At 44.6% G+C, this 11,867-nt stretch overlaps 1 protein-coding gene across 3 annotated transcripts in view; it reads left to right on the plus strand.

Annotated features, from left to right (window-relative positions):
• THSD4 (thrombospondin type 1 domain containing 4) overlaps positions 1 to 8,643 on the plus strand; it is a 676,681-nt gene extending 668,038 nt beyond the window's left edge. For all 3 annotated transcript variants that reach the window (XM_088839954.1, XM_055436217.2, XM_088839956.1), the window contains 3 exons: positions 501 to 680; positions 3,939 to 4,083; positions 4,547 to 8,643. In XM_088839954.1, the coding sequence (XP_088696080.1) occupies positions 501 to 680; positions 3,939 to 4,083; positions 4,547 to 4,689 (468 nt within the window). In that variant the 3' untranslated portion in view covers positions 4,690 to 8,643. The remainder of the gene's footprint in view (positions 1 to 500; positions 681 to 3,938; positions 4,084 to 4,546) is intronic.
• Positions 8,644 to 11,867: the final 3,224 nt, after the last annotated feature.

The raw sequence follows: 11,867 nt of genomic DNA on the forward strand, positions 1-11,867 counted from the left end.
TGCCCTGTTGGGAGGGGAGGGCTGATCGTAAGGGACATTGTCCCAAGTCTGTGGTCTTCTTCTGAGTTTTGTGTGTCCCACAGAACTTTAATGAAGCACTTCACCCACATACATGCAGACTCTGGGAAAAGAATTCATTCCCAGCAGTACCCCGCCAAAGGCCAGCAGATAAGCTAAATGTTAGTTCATTATTTTACAATGAGAGGTGTCAGAGTCTACCAGACAAAACCAAATGACTAGATGGCTTGCTCTGTGGGATAACCTATAGGAAACCTGATTTCACTCCCATTTTACTGAGGGCATCAGGTTCTCAGCCACCAGCATCCTCAAGACGTGAGAGTTCAAGGCAGGCACTCTCCATGCCAGAAACAGAGCTGTCAGGAAAACTGGAACCTCCCTGATGCAATGATGGAAACTTCTGGTAAACATTCCTCAGTGGATGGTATTTCCCATCCCCTTACTATCACGTGACACCTGTCTTTCTCTGCCTCCTTCTCTAGTGTTCCATCGAGTGTGGGAGCGGGACCCAGCAGAGGGAGGTGATCTGTGTTAGGAAGAACACAGACACCTTTGAAGTGCTGGACCCCTACGAATGTTCCTTTCTGGAGAAACCCCCCAGCCAGCAGCCCTGCCACCTCAAGCCCTGCGGGGCCAAATGGTTTAACACAGAGTGGAGCATGGTAAGTATTGGTGCTCTCGTCTGCTTCCCCCTGCCTCTCACGGCTGGCCCATACTGGGTGCCAGGCACTGGGCTCGGCCCAGATTCCCTGCACAATCTGCTCTCCCTGGTCACAGCCGGGGTGCCCTGAGCTCAGTCTGCTCGGTGGGGAGGAGGGAGCCTGAGGCTGGGACGAGCCTGACTTCCAAACTATGGAGGCCATAAAATGGTGACTCTCAAATTTTCATGGGCCTAAGAATCAGCATCTTGTTTGCAAAGACTGATTCTGGGTCCAACTTGGCCTAGAAATGTGCTTCCTAGGATTAGGTTTGATGTTGGCCATGGTCCTAAGAGTAGACCACTATTTTCTTCTGCCATTTGGCTTGGAGAGTCTAGAAAGGACCAAACTCTCCAGGCCACATCAAAGGCCACAAACTCCTAAGACACCTGCTGGGAATAGCCCTGATGTCCCCTAACAGGTAAATGAATGAACAGAGGTTTGTCCAAACAATGGGGTGCCTCTCAGCAACAGGAACCAAAGAACTGATACCTCTTATGACATGGAAGAACTTCTAATGCATTTTGCTAAACGGAAGAAAGACTCCCCTCACCACACAAAGCTACATAGTGTCTAATACTGTCTATGTGATATTCTTTAAAAGGAACAGAGACCAGACTAGTGATTGCCAGAGGATGGGGTGGGACAAATCTTACCACAAAGGGACAACAAAGGAATTTGTTCTGTGTGATGAAAGTTCTGTCTTGTTTGCAAAGAGAGATACATGATTCTCTAAATTTGTCAAAACTCAGAACTGTGTGCCACAGAAAATGAATTTTTCCGCATGTAAATTTAAAAATAAATAAGAGGGGACTCCCCTGGTGGTCCAGTGGCTAAGACTCCACACACCTAGTGCAGGGGGCTTGGGTTCGATTCCTGGTTGGGAAACTAGGATCCCGCAACTAAAGATGCCATATATTACAACTAAAAAAGATCCCAAATTCTGCAACAAAGATTACACATGCCTCAACTAAGACCCAGACCATCCAAATAAGTAAATAAATATTTTTAAAATAAATAAGTCAATTGAAACAAATATAAAATATATTGTTACTATAGTAGCAAAGACAGTGATGGAAGCTAGACATTTTTTAAATTCACCTTGTTTTATAAATTTGCATTTGGAATAAAGTAAATATTTTATATAATTATTAAACAAAATTATTCTTTTAAAAAAGAAATCCCTAAAAATGGAAAATGCAATGAAACAAATTAGCCTAAATATGTATGCAGTTGGTGGCTTCAGCTTTCTTGCCTGTGGCTCTAAATCACAGTAATCTGACTGTCTATACCTAAGGACAAAAAGAACTGCAGAAAAATGTTTACATTGTCTGCATTAATCACATTTTTAGTGATGGCTGTTGTCCTGTGTTCTGAGATGGTTGGGTGTATAACAGGTGATAAAGTAAATGAATAATCTACTTCCCGGTACTCTGATGATATATGTAATAGTAGATTTGATGCCATAGCTCTGTTATCCTCAGTTGCCTTAAGAAACAGGGTTCTCAGCTTAGGAGAGAGAAGATACAGACAAAATAGAAGAGATTTAAGCGAAAATTCTGCTGTCCTGAATTTGACTTAGAAATATCAGTTTGAACTCATAAATTAATTTATCTTAAAAAAATTTTTCTCTGTTTTATCCACTGAAAGATCCTGGAAACAATGACCAACCCAGTGGCAAAGGCCATGCCTATCAGCCGGAATATGGTTTCAAACTGCCACTCTCTGGGGCTTGCCTGGTGGTCCAGTGGTTAAGACGCTGCACTTCCAGTGAAGGAGACCTGGGTTTGATCCCTGGTCGGGGAACTAAGATCCCACATGCCAAGCAGTGAGACAAGAAGATAAATAAATAAATAAAATGACACCAAAATACCATTCTCCACTAAAAGGAGCCAAAAAAAAAAAAAAATGTCTGATTCCAGGTCTGGGACTGTATAGATATAAATTAAATCAGGATGACTTTTTATACCAGGCAGCAAGGAGGTTCTTAAAGATGAGTTCATGTCTAAAGAGCTCAAGAACCAGCTCTGAGCCCTGGATAGCCACTGATGGGGCATCAGTGAGCATCAATAAAAATAATAACTGCCATGCATTGAATGAAATCCATCCATCTATAATAAATTTAAATCCATCCATGTATAAGTTTACAATGATTAAAAAACTAATTAGAGGATCCACCATTGTAGGATGTTAGAGGAACCAGCTCATTATTCTGAAAACTGATAAATAAAGGAAAATAATCAAACATTTGCCCTGTCTTTCCTAAACAAGCCATACCACTGGGTAACCAGAGAGTAAACATAAGTGAAGAAGGAGTGGGAACGCTTTAGATTCTCAGCTTGTAAAAGAAGAATTAGTATTAGGATATTATCACCATTTTTCAACCCCAGATGAACTAATGGATCTGCTCTTGAGTAAGTGTTGACCTCCTCCAAAGAGAGACAACACATCCTATGAAGTAGTCTCACCACACACACATCAAACCTGCACCTCATAAGGTTGAATAGATTGGATCTAACGTTCTACCTGTGGGAAATGTGGAAGATAGAGGAACATGTCAGACTGTATCATGGGCGATGCACTCAGCAAAATCTTAAACTGTGGGAAACTCTTCAGGACGGGTGATTCCATTCCCCCAACAACTAAAGTACGAGGGGAAAAACACAGGGGAGGGAACCCATGGATTAAAAGGCCTATCAACCAACTGCAATGTACAGACCTGACGTGGACCCAGATCCCCACACCCACCAAAAATCTCTATTTTAGAAAGTTGACATGTCAGTAACAAGGTTTGAAAATTGTAGCTGTACTTTTAAACTACAAAATAAAAGCAAGGAAACCTAAAATAAAATTGAGATTCACAAGCAAAATGGAATGTATATTTGAAGAGAAGAAACTATTGTCAATTTCTAGGTGCAATAAGGGTATTGTAATTTTTTTAAGAATCTTGGTTGTTTAGTGCTACAAACTGAAATATTATGGAAGAAGTGATACAATGTATAGATCTGCTTAAAAGTAATTTGAGACGCCATCCTGGAAGGGTACAGATGGGACATGGCTAGCCATGAGTAGATGCACATTGAAGCTGATTAGTAGGTGCAGGGGAGTTTGTTTTAATATTGTATTCCTTGATAGATGTCAGAATTTTCCAAAATCTGCCTTCTTCGTGTGCTGAGCTAATGGGCTGCCAAGAAGTCTAATTTTCTTCCTTTCCCCTCACAGTGTTCCAAGAGCTGTCAGGGTGGCTTCCGCGTCCGGGAAGTGCGCTGTCTGGCAGATGACATGACCCTAAGTAATCTCTGTGACCCTCAGTTGAAACCAGAAGAAAAAGAATCTTGTAACCCTCAGGACTGTGTCCCTGAAGTTGGTAAGTAGGGAATCGTACCTTGCAGTAAAAGATTCATCTTTCTTAATCTCCATCAAATTCTCTGGTATCAAAACGCCGGATTCATCTAGGTCTCACTGTGACTGTGTGCAAAGTCATGGAGTTCTGAGGGGGTCAGCATCTTTCAGGTGTAAATTTCATAATTTAAGGTAGCTGTTGACAGTACAGATGGCAAGCAAAGAGAAACTTACATGGGAATTGATTACAATGGTAATGCATTCAGAGATTTGGTTCCAGCATCCTTAAGGTCAGAGTAGACAGATTTCAGCTGCCTGTTTAAAGAAGAAAAAAAAATATATAAACTTGCTCTCAGCCCACACTCACACCTTCCATCGGTAATAAACAATGGAACTGGGATGAATAGCCACACCCTCTGCCCTTTCTCATTCCCTAAGTCTAGGCTGCTCCTTGTGCTCAAAGTCTTTTCCATTCTCCTCTGCTGCAGATGAAAACTGCAAGGACCGGTACTACAACTGCAACGTGGTGGTCCAGGCCAGGCTTTGCGTCTACAACTACTACAAGACTGCCTGCTGCGCCTCCTGCACGCGTGTGGCCAACAGGCCCTCGGGCTTCCTAGGGAGCAGATAACATCCCACTCCACATCCGTGGGCAGGTCAGGGAGTCTGTGAGTGGTGGGACCGGCTGGCTGCTGCCTTATTGGGGGCTCCCTGGCCTGTGGAGCTGCCAGTCAAGTTAGACCGCACCCTGCCTTCGTAAAGGGTACACACGGGGCCCAAGATCAAGGCCACGGTTGCCCTTTGAGCATCACCATGAACTGATGACCCCTCCTCCAGAAGCCTGGCCTCTGCGCTCTCTGCAGACCAAGCAGTGGGGAGTGCCTTCAGCTCTCAGCTAACTCCGTCCTGGCACTTTCTAAGTCAGCAGCCGGGCCCTGTCTGGGCACTGCTTCGTCCCTGGCGCTGCAGGCCTTTCCAATATCAGCGCCCCAGGAAGAGTCAGAGGAGGCAGCACCCCCACCCCAGGGCTCCCCTAAGGCTTGCTAAGATGCCTGCGTTCCTCTGTTACCTCAGCCCGGCTGTGCCTATTTTCATGCTCAAAGACCTTAGGCTGTTTTCCTGCCTTATGACACAAATATCTCTTGCCAGTTTAGTGCTTTATTGCTTGGAAGGTACAGTCAGAGATATCAGCTCATTATGGCTCATGGTGCCCCAGAATGAGAGGCAGGGAATGAATCATGGTCCCTATTTTACTGACAAGAAAACTGAGACTCAGCTTAAGTAACTGACCTCCCAGGCATGAGGTCACGGACTGACCCGTGTAATCAGTCCCAACCCCTGTGGTCTGACCACAAAACCCTCACCCTGAGGCCTGGCCAGAAGTCTTAGGTCTGCAGAATGTGGCTTCCTTTCAGACCAAGAGGCTCAGAAGTTTCCCATTCAGCAAACAAAGCCCAGACCTTTGAATTCTTCCCTCTGGCCCTGCACTCTCTTGTTTCAGGAGTCTGTTTCTTTTTTCCCTTCCCCTACAAAATCACAGGTCCTGGTGACAGGACTCTGCATGGATTCTTGAACCCCATCCTTAACAGAACTAGCCCATGAGATAAGAAAGCCATCACGGTAGCAAGGTGATTTTCTTAAATTCTTCTTCTTTTCCCCGGTGGGACACACCACCCATGGAATCCTACATCAAGGTCACTTTTTTTGTCACCCAGAGCAGATTTCCAGAGCACACAGCTCCATAGCCCCCTGGGCTCTTGCCTCTTCCTCAGCCATCTCTTCTGGGCCTTCACCACACATCGCCCAGAGGAAAGTCTCACCAACCTATCCCAGTAAGAACCCTATGTTTATATTACAGAGAGTCTCCCTTGGGTCTTTCTGCTTTGATTTGTGGATTTCTGTTTGCATCCTGCCCACTCCCCTACACACACCTTGCCCCACGACTCACAACCCACATCTCCCCTCCAAGGTGTGAGCACTAAGATCTTTATTAATGCAGTCAGCCTGGGAAAAAGGACTGTGAACTCCTCCACAATGGCCACAGCAGTAGGGTCCTTCTTGATTCACTTCACATAACTCTATAGTTCCCAAGGCCTCAGGCTGGAAAGAGAATGCGGTGCATATGGAAGATGAGCCATCTGAAAAAAATCAGTGAAGAAAAAGAAGGGGGGAAAAATATATATATATATGTATATTCTTACACCCACTAAGAAAAATAATCAGGCTGAACAAATTGGAAGCATAAAGAAAATTTGTCTTATTTAGTACTATGGTCCTGGGCCTATTTCCCATTCAAAGCAAGCGTTTGCTTTGAAATTTATAGCAACTGAGTTTCTCTCATGAGCCCTTTAACCCAAAAATCTGCTAATTTGATGATGATGTGCTTTTGGAAGCAGTATCACCAGCTCAGTCTGACACACTCCATCATGCTCCCATTACCCTTGGGCTTTCAGAAATTCTACTTGGCCTTACTGTAAGTGTCCTTCTCTTTCTGGAAAGCCCCAGTCACCATTTTCCAAAAGCACACCCATCTCTCCTGATCCTTATATAACTTGTGCAATAAGCAACAGGGCAGAGGCCCAGATTCCCGTGCCCACCAATCAAAAGCAGACCAGAGAGGCCAAGCCTATGGCTGGTTACCAGGCAGCACTCATTCTCTCTCTTTCATCACTTGCCTTTGCTTCTCGTCCCAGGGGAGGGCATCCTTTTTGCGGCTGTGCTCTGACCTTCCTGAACAAGCCAGTCCTTTGGAGGATTCCTTGGAGGAGGCTTTCTTTACATGCTGGAGGGCAGAGCAAGATCAATGGGTGGAAGAACAGAAAGGCTGATTTCAGCTTAAATGAAGGGAAAATCTTCTAGCCATCCAGGCTTCCCAACACAGCAGAGGTATGGCTGCCATATAAGTGAATTCACCAGCCTAAAAGGGCTTTCTCCACCAAGTGGGAGGTGAGCATCCCAGGTTCTTCCAACTCAGGATTCTCACGACTGGCCTGGGGCTTTGTCTCTTTGACATCCAACAGTGTCCCCTGGCTCCTAAATCTTACCAACAGTGCTTTAAAGGATCAGGGATGCTCCCATGAGAATGGCCATCCTGCCAGGTGTGGAATTGGGTAGGAGCAAATGAATCAACCCCAGGTCTTCAGAGGAAAGAAGTGCTGAAAGTAAGCGTCTTTTTTTCCTCTTGCAACGAATAGTTGAGCTAGTGTTGGAATTAACTTGTCTGGAAAGGGCACACGTTACTAGATTAGGGGGTTTATCAACTTGTTTTAAAAACTCAGTTTTTACTCATTTCCTAGTTTCTTACATCAGCATCGAAATGCCTCCGTTCTTAGCACAACGCACATGATGATGTCCAGTCCGTTCCCAGCGGCAGCGCTTCTCCCTCCTTCCAGAGGGGCCTCTTCCCCATTTGCTTGGCCCCCTTGTCTCACCCGCTCCTTCCCACGACCCTCATCTCCCACCTCCTCCTCAGTCTGTTCCCATGACTGGCCGTGATGCAGAACTGAAATTTACATTTTAATACATTTTTTCTTCTGCAAACCAAATTGCATCAGTCCCTGCTCTGCATTTTAAAATTAGATGAATTTCAGTTCTGTGCTTTTCTCACCAAAAAATCAAGAAAGCTCCAAACGGAAATCATTTGCTTTTTTTTTTTTTTTTTTGTACTATCACTTATTGGAAAAGGAAAGCGTGCCCCTTGCAGAGGGCAAAGGCTATTCAGTGCAGCCCGTCCTTCCCATTCTCACATGGACTCACGTTTCTCCCCCTCAAAAAGGAGCAATGTAAGAAATATAGCACTGAAACCAAAAAGCTTGTAAACCCAGCTACCAGATCGAGCTGGTTCAGTTCGTGAAGGGCGAGTTCACTGCCTGCTGCTTCACGCTGGTGGGGACCCAGGTGAGCCCAGCCAGCGTGACGGCAGCACCCAGAGCTGTCCCTGTCTGTCCCTTTGCCTTACTTCTCTGGCCCACGGCTATTGGCGTGTTTATCATTTACTCACCCCCAAAGGGTTTAGCTTTCATCATTGCTTCCTTTAAAACAGAACGGCCTTCCAGAGGGACGAAAATGAGGGACACTGTCTTCATCTGTTGTTGTCAAGTTGTGTGGCAGAGAGAGAAACCCAGATGTTACTAGTGCCTTTCTAAACCTGTGGTTGTCTTTTTCTAATTTGAACATCCATTTTCTAATATCAAAGACACACATGTAAGTGTGATAGAAAGAAATATGATTTCCCTTAAAACAGATTGAATCATCAAACCTGAGGGAACCTCTGTCAACCTGGCAGGAGGAGACCAACGCTGCATCCTTGCCATATGAAACATTTTTAGTGTGGCTTAGATGGGAAATTAGACAACTTCCTAATGAAATTGGTGGATGCCAAGAAATTGAAGCAGTAACAGCTAAATGACAAGTTCTAGGGCCAAAAATGTCTGAGAGACTAGAATAAAACCTAAATCTTCAAAATTCACCAGGAAGCAACATGAAGTCCCACCTTTGGATTTCAAAAAAAAAAAAAAACTATAGAAGTACAATGTGGTGAGCATGTAAGAATTTCAATTGGCTGAGCTAAATACAGGTCAAGAAAGTAGGATGAAACTACCTTCCCCCCAAAAAATACACACACAAAAACCCAAAACAAACAAAAAGCCACAGAGCATTCAGGCACAAGGAGAAAACATTTGGTGAACACTATTTGTGATTGCCATAAACTTTAAGAAGAATACTGATAACATATAACATTCAGAAGACCATGCCTTATCCTGCAGAGGGGTGCAGACTGTGAGAAGCAGTGCAAGGACTTCATGAGGAGGTTTAGGCTGGAGGGGAGATTTGGGAAGCACCAGGAGAGCCATCCTAGGAGGTGAACGCTGCAGGGAGGCAGATTTTAGCTCTTGCAGGAGAACCTCCTTTCTTCGCATGAGCACCTTCAGAAGGTCAAGGGCTCCATGGTAGGTACTGCTGACTGACCCATTCCTGGAGGTCTCAGCAGAGTCTTAATGGCCCTCTGTTATGGATGCTGAGGGCGTGGGGGGGGGGGATCCAAGCACCTAGCTGGGGCAACAGGACTTTTAAGATTCCTTCCAGTCTGGACTTTGGTGACTCTGTGTAAGTAGAACAGCTTCAAGGGATTCACCTGGTCTGGGATGGCAAGTACACAGCACATGAACTTCCTGTTGCTATGACTACCATTCTAAACCCGGTGATGCACTCCTTCCAAGAGCTGAATGTGACCTCAGAGAACCACTAGCCAGTTGATCAGAGCTGCCCTATCTGGTCCTGCTTTGAGGATGAGTAACCAAATGTCCTGATGGCTAGTTCCCTGCCTGGGATCACACACCATGATGGAGGCAGTGCCTCGACTAGACAAGGACCCTCTAAATACCATCTCCATCTCAACTCACTTTGCTTCCCTGCATCTTTGCTGGAGCTCCATCACTCTCTCCACCCTGCACCACACTCCCGGTTCTTTCTCTTCAGTGGCTGACAGTGGGAGACAACCATCATGCCAAGGAAAAGTGACCCCGTGGGGTGGGACCCTCCAGACGGCTTTCTCAGTGTCTTCCAGACATTGAACCCTTTGCTCCAGTGAGAGGAAAGCCGTTCTGTTACATACACTTGATTTCCACCTGCCTTGATCCCCAGATCCCCACCATTCAGTTTGACGGAAGGATATACTTTGTTATAACTTATTATTTTGTTCTTTGTAAATACAAGATGTTTATAGGAAATGTGTATTCTGAACTCGACCCGCGGAATGAGTCACTACACCAAAATAGTTCTATTATTTAGAATATGTTAATTTTAAAGGGACCTAATAGGTATTTATTTACATATTCGATCCACATTTATGTAAAATTATCTGATCCTACTAACTCAGCTTCCCCAGAAAGTTGCTGCACATGGCATCTTATTCTAAGTCCATGGTTACGCTTAAGTATACTGATTAGCCAGGTTCCTTGGGTTTTAAGATCAAAGAGAAATTACTCTATTTTTTGACTCATTCAGGGGCTTTTTACCCCGGGATTGTACCTGAAAACAGGTCTGTCTGGATTGCCACCGTTCCACCTTAAATATCGTATTTGCTCATATAATCTGCCCTCTCCTCAATCTCAAATATTTGGAGAAGGAAATACGGGGTCTTTGTCAACCCTTCTCTTTGTCTTGCCTCATTCATCAGAATCACCAGCAGCAAGTGGCTCAGGAGGCTGACTTGGAGCTGGGAAGGGGGCAGGGGCGAGGAGGGGCATAAGGAGCTGATGCACTCACTGCTCTGACCACACCTCCAGGGTCCCCACTGGTGACCGCTGAGGGGGGCTCTGGGTGGTCAGCTCCACAGTCAGGAGCATGGAACCCGCAGACTACTCCATCAACCCCATGTCACCCTCGGGTGTCAGTTACTGCTTAAAGAGGTGGAGGGTGGAAGGCAAATTATATGAGTAAATAGTCTGCTTTCTCTTCAGCAAAAATGACAACTATTTTTGTGTATGACTAATTTATTTTTATTATTGTAAAAATACAATAAACTGGTGTTAAAAATCAGCTTTGTTAACGTGTCTGTGCTTTCTTAGGCTTTATTCCATGTCTCCTCACGTCGCACTACACGGCCCTCTAAAGAGAGGAGCCAGGCCCTCAGAGGCTGGCTGGTCTGTGGGACTTTGGCTTTCTGGGTAGCTGGACCCCTAAGAGGACAGGAAACATGGGCCTTCAGCCTGCTGGCTCACGTGAGTCCTCAACCTTGGATGAAGAGCTTAAGATAAAATATCCAGGCATGCGTACTTCTTCAGGATTTCTTTTTTTTTTCCACAGGATTACATTCAAGCAGGCATCTCTCCCAGGAGGCAGAAAGTGTGGAATCCACCATGCTGATTCATACAACTCCATCTCTCAGCTTTTTAAAATATTTTTTATTTTATTTATTTTGTAATCGTTTTTTAATTTTTAAACTTTCTATTTTATATTGGAGTATAGCTGATTAACAATGTTGTGGTGTACAGTAGGTCCTTATTGGTTATCCATTTAAAATACAGCAGTGTGTACATTTCTATTCCAAACTTCCTAACTATAGCTTCCCCTCACTTTCCTCTCCTGGCAACCATAAGTTCGTTCTCTAAGTCTGTGAGTCTGTTTCTGTGTTGTAGGTAAGTTCAGTTGGGATTTCCCTGGTGATCCAGAGGGACCACCAGGGAAGTCCCTCCATCTCTCAACTTGAATACAATTTCTTCCAACTCTCCTTGGGCTGACTTAGCCTTGGGCTTGAGCTTAGCACAGCGTTTGAAAAGTCTTTCGGGTTATATTGGTGCATAACAACGTGGAATATGACTTGGGTCATAAAGCACATTGAAAGTCACCCTGGACAAAGGCATCCCTGGTGGGGTCCCCACAGGCTCTTTCCTTGCTGCTGCCCTGCATCACCATTATCAGTAGCGCTCAGAAACTTATTATTATGCCTCAAATCTGCTCCCCATCCCTCCTATTCACCTTTCCAGCCTGTAGAATCTTAATTTACTCTCTTTTTTATTTCGGTAACATTCACTTAACAAAATTCACTATATTAATCATTTTAATGTGTATGATTCAGGGGTATTTAGTACAGAGCTTTGTGTATCCTTTGCCGGAACATTCCTACTACCCCCAAATTCCATTTATTCTTCAACTCCCAAATCAGACACCTGCTGTGTGCCAGAGCCCTGTCATTCCTGCTGTCTTATTACACCTTCACACAGACCTAGGAGGTGGGAATGTTGTCCACTTCTAGAAATGAGAACACTGAGACTTAGAGAGGGCTTTTAATTGATTTTTAAATTTTAT

The sequence above is a fragment of the Moschus berezovskii genome, chromosome 9 (genome assembly GCF_049115385.1).
Source record: "Moschus berezovskii isolate FMDL1 chromosome 9, NW_MosBer_1.0, whole genome shotgun sequence".
Classification (NCBI taxonomy): Eukaryota; Metazoa; Chordata; class Mammalia; order Artiodactyla; family Moschidae; genus Moschus; species Moschus berezovskii.